The sequence below is a fragment of the Anser anser genome (genome assembly GCF_964211835.1).
Source record: "Anser anser genome assembly, chromosome: 12".
Taxonomy (NCBI): Eukaryota; Metazoa; Chordata; class Aves; order Anseriformes; family Anatidae; genus Anser; species Anser anser.
The window spans coordinates 18,872,773-18,891,936 of NC_139733.1; the positions used below are offsets into that span (position 1 = coordinate 18,872,773).

General features: G+C 50.8%; 1 protein-coding gene across 6 annotated transcripts in view; it reads left to right on the forward strand.

The window, feature by feature from the left end:
• The first annotated feature begins 328 nt into the window (after window positions 1-328).
• MITF (melanocyte inducing transcription factor) overlaps window positions 329-19,164 on the forward strand; it is a 100,215-nt gene continuing 81,379 nt past the window's right edge. For 2 of the 6 annotated variants that reach the window (XM_083795433.1, XM_083795440.1), the window contains exon 1: window positions 329-592. In XM_083795433.1, coding sequence (XP_083651559.1) covers window positions 489-592 — 104 coding nt within the window. In that variant the 5' untranslated portion in view covers window positions 329-488. Of the gene's footprint in view, window positions 593-2,162; window positions 19,018-19,164 lie in introns of all 6 variants that reach the window. The other 4 variants (XM_083795438.1, XM_083795442.1, XM_083795445.1 and 1 more) reach the window with 3 other exon arrangements.

The window sequence follows — 19,164 nt, forward strand, 5'->3', positions numbered from 1 at the left end:
GCACGCGACCGAAGCCCAGCCGCCTCCTAGATATTTAATTAATTTCATTACGCCTTTATTAGCAACGGCGACGAGCTTTCTGCTCGTTTCTAAACGCGCAAAGTTTGAAGGAAGCCTCTGAGGGCCACAACCCCCCGTGCTGTCCCCCCCTGGGAGCTGCCGGGCTCCCCCCCCTCAGGGGCTCTCTGCACCCCCCCCGGCCCGACATCTTGTTCTCTGAGGGGGCGTGACGTCACGGGCGGGCCCTGTCCCGTGACGTCACGCCGTGACCTCACACGGAGCGGGGGGGGGGGGGGGGGGGCGCTACTGCCGGTGACAGCGGGGGCGGCCCGGGGGCGGGCTGCGGGGCCCGGGCGGGGCGGGCCGGGGCGGCGCGACTCGGGGCGGCTCGGCACGGAGCGGCTCGGCACGGAGCGGCTCGGAGCGGCGGTCGCCTCGCTGCCTGCCTCCCTGCCTTCCCTGCCTCTCCTCTCCCGGCCTCGGCGACGATGCAGGCGGAGTCGGGGATCGTGCCGGACTTCGAGGTGGGCGAGGAGTTCCACGAGGAGCCCAAGACGTACTACGAGCTGAAGAGCCAGCCGCTCAAGAGCAGGTGGGTGAGCCGCCGGGCTCCTCCGCCCGGCCCCGGAGGGAGGCTGCCCGCCCGCCCGCCGCCGTGGGGCCGCGCTGCCCGCTGCCGTCATGGCAGCCCCGTGCGGCCTGCGGGGCGGGCCCGGCGGCCGCGGCGTTATGTAAAGGGCACGGGCGGCGGGGCCGGGCGGCAGCAGCGGGAGGAGGAGGAGGAAGAAGAGGAAGGCACCGCCGGGACGAGCCGAGCAGAGTCCCTGCCGCTGCCCCCCGGCAGGTGCCGGCAAGGGGGGTGTTCCCCCCCCCCTCCCCTCCGGCCCCCCCCCCCCCCCCTTCTGCTTCTGGCCGCGGGCGAGAGCCGGGATTGGAAACTTCTGGCTCGGCAGCTTCTTCCCGAAGTGCCTTATTTTAACCCCAAAATACACGCTGTATTCTTACCCGTTGCGGCTGTGTTGCATCGATATATATATATATTTTTTTAAAGGGAAATAAATCCGTGTGGGTCGCTCTTTCGTGAGGTACCCGCTTCCACCCCTAGCGCTGCGATAGGGACGCGTATGAGGAGAGCCCCCCGCCCCGCTGCCACAGGGAATTAACGCTCCGAGAGCCCCCCGCACCGTGAGCCCCGTTGGCGGTGTGTTCCTCCTCCTCCGCCCCTGTGCGCCTTCAGTCAAAGCCCTCCGGCCGCAGCCAGCCCTCCATTTCGCCGCCGCGCTCGCAGGCAGCGCGCGCTTCAAGGCGAGGTTCTGGCTGCGGCGTCGGGTTCGTGAGCCCCTCTGTTGTCAGCCTGCCTGCGGAGTCACGGCTGGTGGCTCGGAGCAGTGCTCTTGGTGCGTCTGCGCGTGTCGCTGGAAAATGAATGGGAAGGTAAATGTCAAAGGAAAAAAGGGCGCTGGAATCAGCCGAGGTTGTGCCGCCTGTCAGAGAGACTTCAAAGTAAATAGATGAATTTTTGATCGTGCTCCAAGCACTTAAGACGCGTCGAAGGCCTTGTAGTACAGGGTGTTACAAGCTCTGTCCCTGTCGCAAGGGCTTGCGAGTGCTGTCTCCCACAGCCTGTCTTCACGGCAGCCCCACAGTCGGGCCTGCGGTGTCACCAAGCGGTGGCACGTGTGGCGGTGGGAGCAGGGTGGCAGGCGGCCGGGGTGCGCCAGGCTGCCCCTCGGAGCTGCACAACTCCTCTGCCCTCCGAGGCAGTGCCGGGAGGCTGCCGTTACCCAGGCAGAGGGGTAGAGACCAGGCTAACGTGAGGAGGGAGAAGAGTCCGGAGGAGATGGAGTCACTGGCAGTGGTTCCAGCTGCGATGGAGGCAGGGGGGACAGCCCCAGGGTCGGTGTCCACGTGGTCACTGGTGTGTGGCAGTCGTGCAGGTCACTGGAACCTCGCACAGCTGTAACACAGCCTGGTTTGCGCAGGCCACAGGTCCTAACTGGTGTGCGAGGCTTGTCCCCGTGTATGCATCCCCTCTGTGATCGGCAGGCTGGCTTCTCCTTGAGATGGTGCAGGCGGGGAGCACAGGTGCCAGGTCTTGATGTGACCCGAGCTGTGACAGCTGTTCGTTCATGCAGATGGGTTTCTGTGATTCTGTGTTCCAGCTGCTTCTAATTCCTGTGACTTGATACTTTGGGACCTGAACACAGCCCTGCATTGCTTGCTTCTCCCGTGGGGAAGTGAATAGAGGTACTCCGTAACGAAGCACTGGAGTACTTGGCCATCTCCCAAATGTTGTCACCTCCAACTTCCCTGAATGTCCCCGGTACCTCCTCAGCGGCTGCTCCTGAGGAGCCAGCGCTCTGCGTGTAGAGGGGCCCTGCGAGAGCCGCCCAGCCACCCCGCTGCTGCCTCAGCCCAGCGCCCGATCTGTTTCCCCCGGGTTGTTGGAGAGGCTTGGCCCCAGGCGGCACTCCTGTCCCTCCACGTGCACCCAGGCTACGAGAAGAGGGCACAGTAAGGGCCTGGCCATGCTGACGGACAGCACCGACGTCTGTCAGTCACCTCGCCGTGTCACCCCATGGCATCCCCGGGGTCCTCCTGGCCTTGTGGGAGCTGCAGGAGCAAAGGACCGAGGGGCCGGGGGTAGGTCCCTGTAAACCTGTCCCCGGAGCCAGACTGATCGAACTTGGTGATAGCTGGTGGCAGAAGTTGCTCACAAACCTGTTTGCTTCGTGGCACTCAGATCGCAATCAGCGGGGACTTCTGCAGGCCCTCAGCGCGGCTCAGGCCCCAAACCAGTCCGACCGATGGCGGTGTCCAGCGTGGCCGCGCTGCTTTCCCTCGCGGATGTAAATCAGGAGTAATTGCCCAGCAGCGGAGCAGCACCAGGTTCCAGCGGCGTAACGGCGGGGCCGCGGCCGTGCGAGTCGCTTTCTTGCGGTCTGCTCCGCAGTCTGGCTCTGGGAAAGCGCCTGGGGAGCAGGCAGAGCAGAGGCAAGCGCTGATGTTAGGAGAGGAGCCTCAGTAGCAATCGGCTGTTCTCCCTGGTGGGAACTGCTGATTTCCTAGCAACATTCAGGGCTTTCTCTGATGGCTTTTAACCGTAAGAAGTGAGAAGCATCTTCAGCTTACTCATAGCTTTGAAGTTGTGAGCAGATAGAAAAAGCCCCCAAGTCAGAAATATGCAAGAGCGCCGGTGGCTCTGACCCCAGAAGAAACTTCTTTATTGCCCGGTTTAACAGCCCGGGCTGTCTCTCTTTCAGGTAGAAGTCTCCTATTTTCTTCCTCCCAAATTGCTTGTTTTTGAACGTGACATCCAGTTAAATTTTTCTCCTCTTTGGTGTGCCCTCGCAGTTACTCCATCCATATTTCATAATTTGAGTCTGCAATCCAAAGCCGCAAGGGGTCCACTAATAAAAGCTTTTTGCTGTAAATACTGTACTAAGTTAGGCCAAGCCACAATTGAGTGCTAGAGGCCAAGGGAAAATGTAAGCCCAGCAAAAAGCTTTAATCACAAGGGATGAAGAGAACACACTGGGTGAAGATGCATCATTTCCAACCGTGTTTCCTAAACCCCTCAGACTAACAAGAACCGGGCTTCTTGTACAAAGTGCTAGAGACGTTTCAGGGTTCTCTGGAATTTGCTGTGGTTGAACATCTTTGAAAACTGAGAAAATGTTTTGGTTGCTCTGGTTTCTCCAGAGTCCCTTTTCACTGTGGGAGGAAACTGGATTATATGCCTAGCCAGTAAGGCAATGGGATTTTTTTTTCTCCTTTCCTCACATTCATACTTCGTTCCTCTGCTGCCACGTTTTGAAGCCAATAGCCTTAATTTATAAGCGCATGCTGTTAAATACATACGTGCTTGTGTAACGAACAAGATGTAAATAAGATTTCTTTTTTTTTTTTTTGGTGCAAACAGTGCACAATGAAATGGGTGGAGTTTTATTTTCAAACAATCGGCTGAAGAAAATAATCAGTTATTACCAGTAGGAAACACAGATGTCGTGTCTGCACAGTCACCAGAACGCTGGGCATAAGTTACGTCTGTCATAATACTAACGTGGATTCTTTAAATCATTCGAATTACTAAAGCTACGTTTTGGGTATCAAACTGGTACCTGGAAGAAAAAGGCTTCGGTCTGCTGCTGCACTCCTCTTGGTTGCTGCAATGTTTACCTTACCCTATTTATTGTACGGCGTGCAGTTACCAGTTATTGACCCAGCTCCTGCCCTGTTCTGTACACTTCCCTCTCAGCGAATACAGAGGAAGGACCCTGAGGGCACAGCGTAACCCCCTGAGATGCTTAGTGTAAAAAAAAAAAATTAAAAATGGACCAAAGCACAGGGTGATCGGAACTAACCCAGGTGTGCAAAAAAAACCCCTAGATTCACATGCTTTTCTCTGGCTTCTGATCCTGTGCCATATGTTTGTGTCCTCGTAAGTGCCAGACGATAATTGTCCGTTGAAATTTATTGCCTTGCTCTATGTGGAATCACGTACCTACAGTTAACTTACTATTTGTGCAAATTTTTTATTGCCCTTTTCCACCTTATTTATATTCTGACTGGTTAAAAAGCACCTGAATGATCCGGTTACTGGGGGTATTTTTAGTGGAAAAAATGTTTGGGAAATGCTTTGAAGTTGCACGATAGTTCTAGGGAAAGCTTACTCTTTCTGAGCGGTGACATTGAGATGTAGGGTTTGTCATTACTACAGCAGTGAGGTTTTTGCAAAGCTCTCCTCATTCCAGGTGCCCAAATCCCTTCTTGTGTAACGATTCTGTATGTGTCTTGTGTCAGCGAGCACCTTGTCACTGTGTGGTTTGGATCCTCTGCAGAGCCTTCCCCTCCTCTCTTCTGGTGCTGCACTCAACAATGAAAACTAGATTTAGTAAAAACTTCCCTTCTGATGCACAGTGTTGCGGAGGAAACACTTATTTATCCAGAGGCACACATTTTTGAGATGTGTACTTAGCTCTAGAGCCAAACAGGACATCTGCCGTAGTCTGCAGATGATCAGATTTAATTCTGTAAATGAACTTTGCGGTGTGATTAAATTGGAACTTGATTGCATTAGGCTGCTCAGCGTCGAGTTTGCGCTTTATTGGAGGTAGTCTTTTCATACTACTGCTATTTATGGATCTCGTTCAAGTGTTTTATATTCTGGTTGGGTTCTGCAATGCAGTTTGTTCAAGCTACTGCTTATATCTGTTCCAGTTGTGCAAGAAGTGGAAAATATCCTTTATTTAGAACGGGTCACATGTGCCTGCGTCCAGGAACCGCGTCTCAGCGTGCTTAAAAAAATAAAAGTGGATCTTGGAGGAACGTACTTAAAAAGTTCCTGAAATATTTGTCCATCTGTGACGAGGAACATGACACATTTTAAAGTAAAAGGTAACGATATCTGTGTTTACAGTGGTACCTAGGCCAGGACTGGCTGGAGTCAATGGTAAAGGCTGAACTGACAGCAGTGGGAGGAGAGCTGAGCCAAAAGTTTGTCTCTGAAATTTCATCGGTAACGTTTTTGTGAGTGAGTCAATAATCCCGTGTCTGTTCTGCACCTCAAACTCACTTCACCAGAAGGAAACCGAGCCACACATTTTTTGCTTTTTTTATTTTTGAAAACAGATGTAAGAGGAAAGGCTGTAATTGAGTGTCTGTTGTATAAACACACCGGTTTTTGTGCAACTCACAGTCTCCGTATTTCCTTTGTATCGGGAGCTGGTACCGACCCTTGTAACAACATTTTTCCTTGTGAAAGGTTCTTGTGACCTTTTCTCTTTGAGGAGCTCACTCCTCTCTTATTTGCAGTAGGCCTTTGCTATTTAGCATGACAACAAAACTAGCCTGTGAAATTCTGTTCGGCATTTGTTTTGATTCACCTCTTTGCTTCCCTAGCCTGCTTTTCTCAGGAGAATTTTGTTTAGCTGCCAAGGCAATCGTGCGGTGCGCAGGTAGCTGGAGACTGAGCTGCCTCGCCGGCTTTGCACCTTTTATCGCACACATTCACCTTCTTTTTATTGGGCTGCAGTAGCTGTGTGTAAGTACACACACCGCACATGAAATAAATCGTGGTTTTCTGGGGAGCAGGAAGCTTCCCTAGCTGACTGAGGCTGAGTTACAGAAAGCAGGTTATAACTCCAATCAATATATATTTTTCTGTAATGATCTCCCTCTAGGTGGCTGAAAGTAAACTGATGTAGGCCTGATGATAGCTGAGGTGCCTCTGTTGCTGTTCATTTTCCTGCTTGTAGCGGAGGTACTTTCACAAGCTTCTGGACCAGCACTTCTTAGGGTGCTGTGAACCTCGTAGTTGTCATCACAAGGTCATTGTGAGCTTATTCTGTGCTGTATATGGTTTTATTTCTCAGAGGCCTCTTCCAGGACTGTGGCTGGCAGCATGACTAATTCCTGCTGTACTGTTGGGTTACAATCTAGAAGAGGATTGGGAAACGAGAGCAAAAGAGACTTTCGGAAGCAGTATTTAATAAAGAAATCTTGCCTTTCACCATGCCCTATGATTAGAAGTTAAAACAGGAAGAAATCCGTACAGCTGTTGGAAAACGAGGGTAGAGGAGGAACCTGCTCAGACCTTAACAGTGTTGTCCTCCTTTCTTTGTTCGCTTTCCAGGGTAAGATACTTTAAGACTTAAAAAATGAAGTGGGAGTGATGTTCTGTTTACTTTTCTGCTAAAAATTGAAATTGCATGTCGACTGCTAATTGTCTTCAGAGCACAGTCTGCCATTTCAGCTTTGAGAACAAAATGAGAGTCAAACTTTCATTAAGCTGGTTGGGCTCTGGGCCATTATTGTCTCTCTCTTTCTATTTTAGATTCTAAAAGTTTTTGAAAGGCATTATTGTAGTATTTTGCTTTGATAAAATTCACTGTCTTTTCATATAATTTTTGCTGGAACAAAGGAACTGTGATTAAGCAGCCCGGCATGGCAGGTTTTGCTGTACAGTTAACCACTGCATCGCTATCGCGTTATCCCTGAACTTCCTAGCACCAAAATGGTAACAGGACAACTACTGCTGTGCGTAGCGTTTCACACTTCATTTCATATTGAGGAAAAACAGCCTGGGAAAAGGCACATTGGTCTGTCTTCATAATAACATCTGCAGCAGCTGTTGAAAGCTGATGCTGGCTTGAGCATCAAGACCGAGACGTTGAGCTGAGGGAGCCAAGCAGTGCAGTGCTGCCTGCAGTACCGCAGCGCGCCTTCCAGGGAGGCGGTGGGTGCAGCTGGACGTGCCAAGCGTCTGCCTGTGGTGCATGGGCACTAAAAGTCTTCAGGTGCCTTTTGGAAACACTCTGTCCTGGTATCCTTGACCAGAATTTCTCCTTGCAACTTGCACAGGCCCTAGGCATTGATGTCGATGGGCTCCACCAGAAAATAAGAAATTCAAAGAGGATTTTCTTCCAGGAGAGTGTAGTATTGTTGGTACAAGTCAAAGAACAGTGAAAATCGATAAGGAAGGCTTCGAATGCAGCTGCTAGCTAGTGCCTTAACCCCTAGCAGCGTGCTGGGATCACTCTCTTTTTTTCTGGTAGCATCCCTGCTGCAAGGGCTGCTGTAACGTTTGTGTTAGCAGCTTTCTGCTGGACGTGCACGCCGGGGTCAGGCGGTTTATCCCTTTTCCCTCAGTGGTAAGTGGTTCTGTAGAAATCCTGTAGGTTCCCCCCGCCCTGACCTGCTGCTAGCAGCTGCTGCGTGGACTGGACTGGCAGGTTGAAGGGCAAAAATGTGTTGCAGCCATAAATAATTACAGCTTCCAGCGTGAGCCAGCAGAGCTGCTCGCTGTGATGATTGTTACGTGTACTGCTATGTAAAACAGAATACGAGTTTAATGCAGGGTTCGGGCTAGTATTTTAATATTGTAATTAGCAGCCTTTAGCAGTAAACAAGTTTTTTTTAAAATCCGTTCCCATGAAGATTATTCTCCTACAATTTGAGTAGACGTATATCTACAGGCGCATGGAGTTGGTTTTGTGAGTTCTGCGTTACTCGGAGAAAAGAGCATTCAGAAGAAATGTACGGGTTTTCCTCCTCTTACCCGGACTATAAGAGGTTTGGCTTCAGGCAGCTGGGGGTTGATCCTGCAGTCGCTGTTGCGTGGGAATATTTCAGCTAAGGAAAACAGTCGCGTTGGAGACCATGTGGCAATCTCCTGGAAGAACTGGATTCATCCTTTGTAAATACTTCCCAAAAAACCGTGATCTAGTTCCGCAGGTACGTACCGCCTCTATTCGTGCTGCTCTTTTGTCACGAAATGAACCGAGATCTGTCTAAATCCGCCGCTTTCAGCGGCTGCTGTGCATCAGTCGGTTTGTGTGGCTCACGTGGAGTGTGCTGGGAGGTCTGGCCTCCTCGGGCCGTGCTGCGGGACCGGCTGTACGGAGGGAAGAGGAGAGACGGGACAGCGAGCTGCAGGGTTTGTAGCTGTGCAAACGCAGCACAGACGGGCTTCGCTGGTGCGGATGCAAAGAGTAGCTGCCTGCTTCGGCCTGTTGTTAGATGAAAGAATTTACTTGGGATAAATTTGGAGAGAAAAGGACTTTACATGGGGAAAATTAGTGTTTTGGGTGTATGGGAAGACGTTAATCAGCTCTGAGATATTTTTGACGCTGGAAGCTTGCCAGGTTTGCTGTGTCTCCAAGCGTTAGGCCGATGAAAGATGCCGTGGTTTCGAAGCCTGCCTGTGATCCCGGGATGCGGGGACACCGTTTCTCCTCTGTGCCCTACGTCACAACACAAACTGCCATACAGAGGGTAGAAACCTGGCAGGGCAGGGATTCGGGGATCAGAGAAACCAGAGGAGCAACGAGAAGTGGGAACCACTGGAATGTTCTGAATGAAGGATGCTGCAGAGAAGGGAGAAAGGAATGATTAACGACCTTTACTAATCTTACTCCCAGCCATCCTGTCCTGACATGTAAACACACACAGAAAATAGGAATCACTGAGAGACTTTCTGCAGGAGAAAAAGCCAGCTAGAAGACTTGGGATGGAGCTGAATCAACCGTGAGCTGTGGCAGGGTGAGAGGACGGGAGAGGCTGTGGAAGCTGTCAGATGGCATGAGGTGAGGAGGACGGGCACGAGGGGGCTGTAGTCCCGGAGCTTCGGGCTGGGAAGCTGTGGGAGTGCCGAGGACATGAAAGGAATCATTGAAAGGCTTGGGAGAGCCTGGCTAAGCCTGTTGTACGCACGTTTACTGTTTCTTTTCGAGATTGTTTGAGATTTCTCTAAATAAAGAAGGGGAGTATGTATTATACAACAAGACTTACTCAGAAAAAGCATTTCCAAAACGTGACCCTGCCTGATAACATGCAGTTGTAAAGCCAAACTAGGAATACAGAGGGTGAAGGGACAAAACAAACCCTTCCTTCTTATGGTGTTGGACTTCACCTTAAATACGTTACAACCCCAGAGGGTGAAATCAGAATGATACCGGGATCTGTCAACATGCAGGAGAGGACCTGACAGAAAGGCAAAGGCAAAATCCTGCTCTGGGCTGCTCGCTGGAAGCCGGGCTGAGATGAGCGCAGGGAAGTGTGGGGCCCACGCTGTGGGTCCCCTGGGATGCCATTAACTACCGTGTCTGGGCTTCTGCTCCGTCTAGCAAGCTTTATTTTATTTGTACCAAATATTTACAGTCTTACCCAAGCTCAGCCCAGCCAGAGGCACGTCCCAGATGTCAGTCTGCCTGGCGGAGACACGGCCATAGTTAAGAGTTGTGGGGATTACTTTATTTATGGCTGCAGTAGGACGAGGCTTGCTATCTGATAAATAATTATTCCGCCCTTTGAGAAGGCAGCCTGTAAATCTGTTAAGCTGCTCCTTTGTTTGTTAGTCTTGTGCATAATGAGTTTGGAATTTAAGATTAATAGTATGCTCTGCAACTGCTTATTTTGTGACCTCATCCTCCTGTGCTGCTTGCCTGCTTGTCCACCTGTCACATCCTGTTGGGCACCTAGGGCTATATTCACAAGGGGAACTTTGGTTTTGCGTTGCATCATCTCATTTTTGTGTCTTCTGCTGCCTAGTGGCATTAAGGAAAGGGGGAAAAATTAAAAAAACGAGGTAGGTGTCTAGGTTCCTTCCAGAGTTCAGGGGGAAGATGTGGCTGTAGAGAATGGTTTGGGTTGGAAGGGACCTTTAAAGGTCGTCCAGTCCAGCCCCCTGCCACGGGCAGGGACGTGTCCCACGAGGTGGGACCGCCCAAAGCCAGTTGCCAAAGGCTCGTGAAAATTGGCGCAGCGTGGGGCATTGCCTGAGTCAGCCAGCGAGGGGTAGAAGGATGTGTACCATGAGCACCAGAGCCATTCGTGTTTAATGCAGTCCCTTGAAGACTTGTTTGTTTGCTCCAGGTGAGCTGTTGCTAAACCTTTCTCGGTGTCAGAGACAGTTCTGCTCTGGGGAAGGGCAGCTGCTGCAACATCTCCCTGCTCCCATTTGGGTTCCATTCTTATCTCTGTCTGACCCAAAATACAGGGTTGAATGTGTCCACCACCCCTTGGAAGTGTCCAAACCAATAAACCACGGGCTTTCAGAGGTGTCTCTCCTGCAGGAGCTACTTCATTTTGCCTCATGTAATATCCCTTGAACTGTTAGGGGCAGGAGTGGCCTGGTAGCACAAGGGGGTGAGCGTTCACCTGGAGTTGTTCTCATCCTGCTCTAGAAGATAATTTTTCCGTAGTGAGACAGCTCTACCAGGAAGCGGGGAGGACGCTCTCGCAAATGAGATCCTTTTCAGCTCCATCTGTTCCATAAAGGCACTTGTCCAAATCTCTGCAATTGGGGTCACAGCGTGAAGTAGAGGGAGCGGCGTGACACCTGAGCGGTGGTGACATCCGTGGCACGGGCGGCTGGATGGACGCAAAGCGTTTGTAGCGTTACGGGAACCAGGCGTTGCTGCGGGGGGCAAGGAAGGTGATTCTGATGGAATTGGTGATCAGAAAGCCTCTCTGAATTGTAGATATTGGTAAAGGAGGTGGATACGAGGAGTGAGGACTAATACAGGGAGTTCTTGAGAGCACTTAATCCTTTAGGAAGGTGAAATGGTGCGCGGTGCAGAAGGAGGAGGCAGGCTCGGTAGAGGTGGGTTGTTTCAAAGGAGTCGAGTGAGTAAGGCAGGAGATGGAATAAGGTTTGGGCTCTATCGCAGGCTTGTTTTTTGATTCAGTTCATTGCACAATTTGCAGTTTCAGTCTAATTACCAAACTATTCTGCAAGTGATAATTTGGTTCCCAGCTAACAGAGCTTTTGATACTTGCTGTGCGAAGCCGAACTGTGGGAGCTGCGAGCCCTGCCGGTGCTGGGGGCCGGGAATAACTTGGTTTTATCACGTGTGGCAGAGAAATGCCTGAAACAAACCCCCCTGTTTGGGGGATCCGGCCGGTACTGTAGCAGCTCAGAGCTGCTGGGGGCACAAATGTCAGGGTGCAGGGAAACAGCGCTGGCCGCGGGGGCCTGCTGGTGCCTGCTGCTGGATGTCTGCAAAGGCTCGGAGGGGTTTCCTGCACCCTTTTGGCCTTCCCCAAAGGTATCAGCTGTGGAGAGCCACCCTGCCTTCAGAGCTCCTGTGCTCCGGGAGAGGTGCCTCGGAGCAGGCACTAATTGCCGTCTTGCCGAAGGAGTAGTCTTTTGTGGAGGAGACTTAATTATCTCTCACTTCGCCTTTCGAACGAAGGTGCTGGCAGGACTTGTGCCGAGGTGCAGGATCTCCACGGGACGGGGCTTCTCTCCGTGGCTCGGCTGTTGCCGATCTTTCTGGTCAGTTTTCTAATTCTGCTGTGGCGGGTTCGAATCGTTTCAGGTGCTGCCATACAATTATCTGATGCGTGTTTCCCATCCATAACTTAACACTTTTGCGCTGAGGAAAACCAGGTTTAGAAAATAACACAGTGCAGAAAATTGCAGGATCTGTCTTCCTTGTCTTTTTTCAGCGGGTTTATTTACCCAGTTGTGGCAAGGACTTCCACAGCTCTTAAAATGCTGTAATCGCTATTTATTCCAAGACAGTCTTCCCTGTATTTAAGGGCTGTGCTTCTGATAAGGACTAAATCTGGCTGCTTGCTTGCAGATTCATCCCAGGAACAGAAGACATCCAGTAGGTGCTGTCTGGCTTCGCGTGGGGCCGTAAGGAACACTTGGCTTTGGGGGCTCTGTGATGGAAATGCAATTCCTCCCTTCTCTATGCAGCGTGGGAAAAATAAGCAGTGAAATTAGGAACTGCGGGCACGTCACTAGGAACTTCTGCAGATTGCAGAGCACCCTTTGTGGCAGAAGGATGGGTGCTCTAGAGCTGCAAGATTGTATTGACGGGGTTGCGTTTCTGCTGGAACAAAAATGTAACTGGCTCAGCATTTGCGCTTTCCACTTGTGCATTGTTTTCTCTGTATTTTGTGCATTTAGAGAATGCTGTGCTCTGCAAACTGCTGGTTTAGTGTTTTCTGTGGAATGAAAACCATCTGGATAATTTAACTGGATTTTATCTAAGTTTTTGGTAACAGGCTCTTTTCTGTTCCTTGCCGTCTTGTTTGATGAAGATGAGAATTTGAGTTAAAATTCAGGGAGTTAAGTAAATGATGGTTTATGACCTGGAGTTTTCAAAGCAACTTGAGTTTGTTTGGAATCTTAAAAGTAAACAAAATACTAAGTGATTTACAGTCTCTCCCAAAACCATTCTCCCTGAGAAAATGCCTACTCCAGGATTTTTTTTCTTTTTTTTTTCCCCTCCTGTACTTTGAATCCTCTGTGCGGTGGGTGTTGCAAGTTAAGGAAGGCATTCAGGGCTTGCGTCTGCGCTTCTTCAAAGGAGAACTGACTTAAACATGTGCTGAAGCCTATGCCTAAAGTCTTTCCTCGATTACACTGCAGTTCAGCAAAACACTTCACTGTATTCTTTATTTCAGAATCCTAAATAAATGAATCAGTTCTGTACTTGTGGGTTTAAACTTGTTGCAGCCTGGTGGTGACAGATGCGGGCAGTGCTCTGTCCCTGGCCCAGCAAACCCTCGGCATGAGAACTGTGCTGCTGACGGCTTTGTGCTGAAGTTTCAGCACGTGGCTTGAATACGCTGTTGGACTGCAAGAAGGGCGTTCAGCGTACGGCAGGCTGTTAAATCTGGTGTACCTCGCAGCCTGATGCTGATTTCAGTACGTTCCGCTTCCAGTGAAACACTGCATAGGAAAGAAAAAGTTAAAAAAAATAAAATCTCACTAGGAAAAGATAAGTGCGTTGACTTTGACGAGCGGTACGGAGCTGACTGAGCTTCAGTACAGGCTCTTTAATGCGGGAAGAGCACCGTCAGAGAGGCTTTTTTTTCCCCAAGTGTTAACCGCCCATTTAGTTCCTGATGTCCTGATGATAGCGTTGGCTCATCTTAGTGTCTTTTACTTTGAGTGAGATGAAGGAAAGAAGTAACGTTCTCAGCACTGGAAAATTCGAGGCATTTGAGAGAGAAGTAGTGAGATTTGCACGTGCCTAAGCCGTTAAGATGGTTCCCTGCACACTTGTGCGTGCCGGTGGTGACGACAAAGGAGCTGTGTCTGGCTGTGGCTTTCTGAATCAGAGCTACGTTGTACTCAAAGCTATCAGATACAGGTCTTGTATCCGGCCAAATGAGGAAGGGATCTGAAAATTTACAACAGGCTTATTTTCAAGTCTTCACATTTTTTTTTCCCCAGTGGCTATACAGAATCGTTGAGGTGCTTCAACAACCTCAGTCACGGAGGTGCCTCATTGCCCTTTTCTGCCTCGCCTCGGAGGCCGCCAGGTTTTCCTCCCTGCTTTGACTCACCCTTGTTTGACACAGACCAGATTTCCCTCTGTCATTCTTCCTCGTGGCAAAGCTGCGAAGCACCCTGCGACGTGGAGCTACGTTTAATGAGCGCTTCAGCTTTGGTGCAGAGGTGCCCGGTGCGGCAGCACCGTGCCCGGGTGCTGTTTTGCAAAGCGTTTGACAAACGTTCACCACCGGTGATGTTATCTGAGCTGCTTAACGTGTATAATAATTCCACGAGGCTTTGACTAAAATATTCCAGGTCTTTGATGCACCAGCACTGACTTGTCCATTGTGAATTCATACACTAAAGGCAAAATTGCTGGTAAAACAGTAAACATGAACTTTGGCCATTTCATGTTGGGGAGGTAATTCTGGAATCTGTTCTCAGCGTGCTGCACACCCGGGGCCTCTTTGTAACTGCTGCTGTGCTCACAGGGAGGGTGTGCAACCTACACTTGGCAAATCCCACATGGAACTGGGTACCTGAGCTGTGCTCGGGACTGCTCCTGCACTGGGTGCAACACGCAGCTCTGTAGGGCTGCGTTTCGGCACTCTGCGAATTCCTTTTGGCAGCTCCAAGGACCGCCAAGCCGGAGATGTTACAGAAGACGTTCTTCAGTGGGGGGAAAAAAGAGCGTATTGGGATGCTTCAGAGGTGCCTTCCAGGGTAAAAGAAGTGCAGCAGCGAAGTGCAAATCTTTCGCGAGGCTGTCAACAGCCAGTAAGAGCCCGGTGCTGTGCCGTGCCACCGCAGTCCCGCTTGGTTCGCTCGGCGTTAGACGTGGAAGTGGCTGGGTGCTGGCGCTACGGCCTCCTCTTGGTGCTCGCAGAGGCGCCGCTCGTTTCTCTCTGTTGTCAAGCTCTGACGTGTTTTGGTAACTGCAGTTGATGGGCAATAGCAGAACATCAAGTATGGAAAACAAACCATGTTTACTGCTTCAGTTTTTGTTCCTTCTGTGTTTCCAGAAACTATTGAGAAATGGGCAGAAAGTTAAGGGTGTTTTCCCCGGGCGGCGCTTTCTGGGGGAGAGGCTCGGTGCCTTTCTGCCACCAGAAGCTCCAGGGAAACCTGAGACCCGGAGCAGGCACCAGTCCTTCTTGCATGACATTTATAGATGAGGATATGTCCGTGTTTATGTGGCCGTTTTGGCCTTTTCTCGTGTGAACGAGGGTAGCTTTGGGTGGAAGACAGAAAGCAGCAATACCTGCGCTCCCAGGGGTGCTGTAAGGCTCAGTTGTTGGGAGCCTCAGGCACATTAACGCCGTGTGAAGGCAGGCGTTTGCCTCTAGCTCTGCAGCCAGAGCTCGTTTTGCCCCACAGCTCCTGTGGGCCTGCCCCGGTGCTGTGCACGAGGGTGCTGGGAGGTGGCAGGGCAGAGCTTTGGGCGTCTGGTCACAAAGCCAGCCCCGAGCCCCACCGGAGCATTTTGCTGCCAGGTCTGGGAGCAAACAGGGCTGGTGGGACCTGGGCTTGGCTGTCTGAAGGTGTCGGGAGGCAGCGACACGACTGCAGCAAGGCTGAGTGCCGGGGAATGCCTGTATGCGTTAATGCGTAGGCACGAGTGCACCATGCTCGTGGCCACACGCTTCTGGGGTTTCCTGCAGTTCCTCGAGGCCTCGCTCTGCTCCTTCTGGTGGCTCGGGGACCCCTTCTTGTGCTGCTAGCCAGGAGGCCTCTGCCTGCTGGAGAGGACCCCTGGCAGGCAGAGCAGGGCAGGTAGCCAGCGGGCTCTGGGTGCAGCGTGGGATCCCGGGAGGCTGTTTGCACCGCGGGAGCTGCCGCTGGAGTGAAGCTGCCGGGGCAGTTTAACTCTGCAGTGCTGAACTTCAATTAAGTTGTCAGGTTTAGCATTGCTCTAGGCGTTAATAGAGTTTTACTCTCGCTTAAAAATCTGGTTTAGTAATTAACCTCCGTTTTATTCTGGGGTTCAAAAGGCGCTCGTTTAGCGCAGCAAATCTGATGTCATGTGAATTAAAACATGAAAGATATTCAGTAACGAGAAATTGAAACAGGATCGTGCAGAAATTGGATTATGCGCAGTTGAGAGGGAGCTGTGCTAGATGCTGAGGTCGCAATGAAAAGTATCTTGAAGGCGCTGCTTCACCCCTGCCTTTGGATAGTTGGGGAATGCTCTGAATTTAATTGGGATTTAGTAACGGGGTTGGGATTTCTCTTGTTGCACTCTGACTTATTATTGCGTTTGAGTCTATGGTACGGCTTTTTCTGAACTCTGGGCATTTGGATGGCTGTGACAGCACGATTGCCAGAAGGTGTGAGGTGTTCAGCTGCTGGATGAAAAATGTACGTGACGGAGGGGCTCCCGGTTCAGCTGGGTGGTGCAGACTTACTGACGGAGATCCCCTTCTGCACTGTAGCTGAGAGTAAATCCAGACTCCAGCAACTTCTACTGAGTGTGTTGTTGGAGAGAGGCACAGAAGGATGGTACGTGGAAGAAGAATTATACCTGCAGGCAGCAGAGCTGCTTCACAAAAATTGGCCTGGCCTTTGTGACTTACATACTAACATTCTTCGTCCTGCTGTGCCTGCGTTTTACATCCCAGCACAGCCTTTACAAAGAAAAGCAGTACCCAACTCTTCTGGCTAGAGGACTGTTAAGAAGCCCCACCGTCGGAGGAGAGCTGCGTGCTGCTGCTTCTCTCCAAGGCAAGCAGTTTGAATTTTCCGCAGAAAGTGTCAGCCCGAGAGCTGGCCCGTGCCCTGGTGTATGTGCGGTAAGTCCCACGGCGCTGTGCTTTCCAGGACTGCGCTGATAACATCTCCTTGATTCGTACAGGCTGACTTGTTTTCTTGGGCCCCGGCATTTCCATCATGCTATTGGCACGTATGTGGGATGCAGCGGAGAGAAGCTGGGAGAGCAGGCACTGACAGCAGGCAGCTGCTGCTGCCAGCACCGTGCTCAGGCTGCAGCCCTAACACAAAACGGAGCAAAACGGCCTCGTGCAGAGCTTCCCCGATGAGTGGTGCTGCTTCAGAGCTCCTTGAGGTGCCTCTGGATAGAAGGTACAGGCTCCAAGTACCCTGGGAAACTGCACTGGTTCCTGCTGCCTAGAGGTTTTGGGTGGCCACAGGGATCAGAGGCAGGTTTTCCCTGCTCCTAGTGAACGTTGCGTGCACAAAATGCTGCTTGGGCATCTTTTTTAAACGGGGTATCGGGACTACGTGAGAGTGCCAATTCAGAACATGGCCACAAAGGCACTTGCAGAGCAATATTGTCCACATGTTGTAGTCCCGTGACACGCATTGTCATGTTAAAGTGGACATTTTCTAATTCTTTGCTGTTGTGTACTCTGCTGGATTTCAGAGGTAGGGATGCTGGAGGCTCAGCACTCCCCCGGCCGTTTCCCGTATAGCACAGATACGGGGGACCCAAGCCTTTGTCTTTTCTAACATTTGAGTGATTTAAGGAGAGAAAAAAAAAGCCACCTTGTTATCTGTTATTTACCTTCTTTACTTCCAAGCAGTAATTTGGGGTAAAAGTTCATCTTCTGACCGCCAGCAGGACTGTGCACCGCGGGCGTGGTTGGGGCTGCTGCGAGGCACGGCCTTGCCTCGAGGCACGCTCCTGCTCCTTCCCTGCTGAAGGAGTTACCAGTTGCAGCAGCTCTCCCTTCAGCTGTTTCTCTCCCTGATTCACTGGGAAAGGCCCACACATGCTCAAAAAATAAATTAAATCCCTTCAGCTTACAGCACTGACTTGTGCTGTGGCCGCACAGTGGGAAGACCCAACCCAGAGGAGGGTTGAGGACGAAGAGCATGGGAGCATAGGGCTCCTCCTCCCCAGCAGCCTGCAGTTATGTTGAGTTAGGTGGGACGTAAAATTGTACTGCTGATCTTATAAAAACAAGGCAAAAGGGATACGTGATTGTATGGTGGCTGGCCTGTGGCTGGGTTGTATGCGGTTGAACTTTGCTGTCTTGAAATCAGTGTTCCAGTAGGAAGCGTGGCGTGTGTCGTGCTTACGTTCAGTGAAAGGAAAGAGTTCGGTTTGACTTTATATGATTGATTTTTAATGTACTGAATCTCTTGAGGAGTAATGCCAGCACTCTCGTAACCTGACAGGGCTTTCCTCTCGAGCTTTGTGCTTGTTCTTTAGGAATCGCATCCCAAATACACTGATTCACCGAGCTAATCATCTTACAGCTCATGCATAGCTTAGTTAATTCCGTGTAATAATTTACTGATGTCAGCTATACTGCACTAGTTATCTGTGTGCAAAGTCCTGCTTCATGGCAAATATGATGTAATACGTGTTAACACAAACGTCTTTAACCATAGGCTAAGCTAAGGTGTCTCAGCACACATTTGCTGTGATCTAACAGCACACGTGGCTGCTCTCGCTGCTCAGCTGCTGGTAAACCGAGGTGTTTAGGTTGGCTCTTTGTCCTCCTGCCACTGTCCAGACCTGGAATCCCTTGCACTGATTGCAGCCGTAATGGCCAAGCCATCCTGTGTTAATTAATTTTCCGTAGGGGACATATTCATTTTCCATGGGAGGCGGCAAATGTAGATAATGGATGAAACAGGATTAAATTCTTTCAGTGTGTAGCCACTGCTGGTGGCTGCGGACTAGTTTAACAGGGTTCACATCTGTGTTAGCTTTCAGAAGACAACGTGAAGCTATTATGCAGTTACTACCCACTCCAGGATCTGCACATCAATTAGGAGAGGCTGCTTACTCATGCTCCTCAAAAGTTGTGCCAAAATAGCTGTTACATTATGTCAGAGCCCATATTTTCATCCAGAACAATTAATCAGGATATAAACCTTGTTTCTCCCCAGTAGCTTTGTATGTATACCCAGGGCTTTGGTACGGGGTACTTCAGGGCTGCCCTAGTTCAAGAAGATTCTTCTGTAGTTGGCACACGTCAGGGAAATTATTATGAAATGTGATGTTCTTTTTCCAGCAGTATATCTGGGAAGCTCCAACAACAAAGTCCTCTATAAACAGCTTTGTTTTGCATGTTGTGATTTATCCTCCTGTAACACTTGGGAGCCCTACGCAGGGGCCAGCGTCGGGTGCCGCTGGCTGGGTGCGATGTGAGCACCGAGCGAGGAGGTAGGCTGCTTCTGCAGGGAACAAGGCACGAGAAACAGATGACTGCAGGAGGAGACGTTGAGGCTGTGCTGCCGGTGCCACAGGAAGGAGCCTCAGCTCATCGGCTCCTAGCTCTTGTCAAATCGCCCGTCAGCATCCCGTGCAGGTACCTGACAGCTGCCTTTATGGTACTCCAATTCCTAGATCTCTTTCTCAGCAGCCTTTACGTTTAAAGTTGCCCCCAGTCCATTTGGATCATGTGGTTTCCACCTCCGAGCCCTGTTCTCAGAGGTGGCTGCTCCAAGAGGTCCTC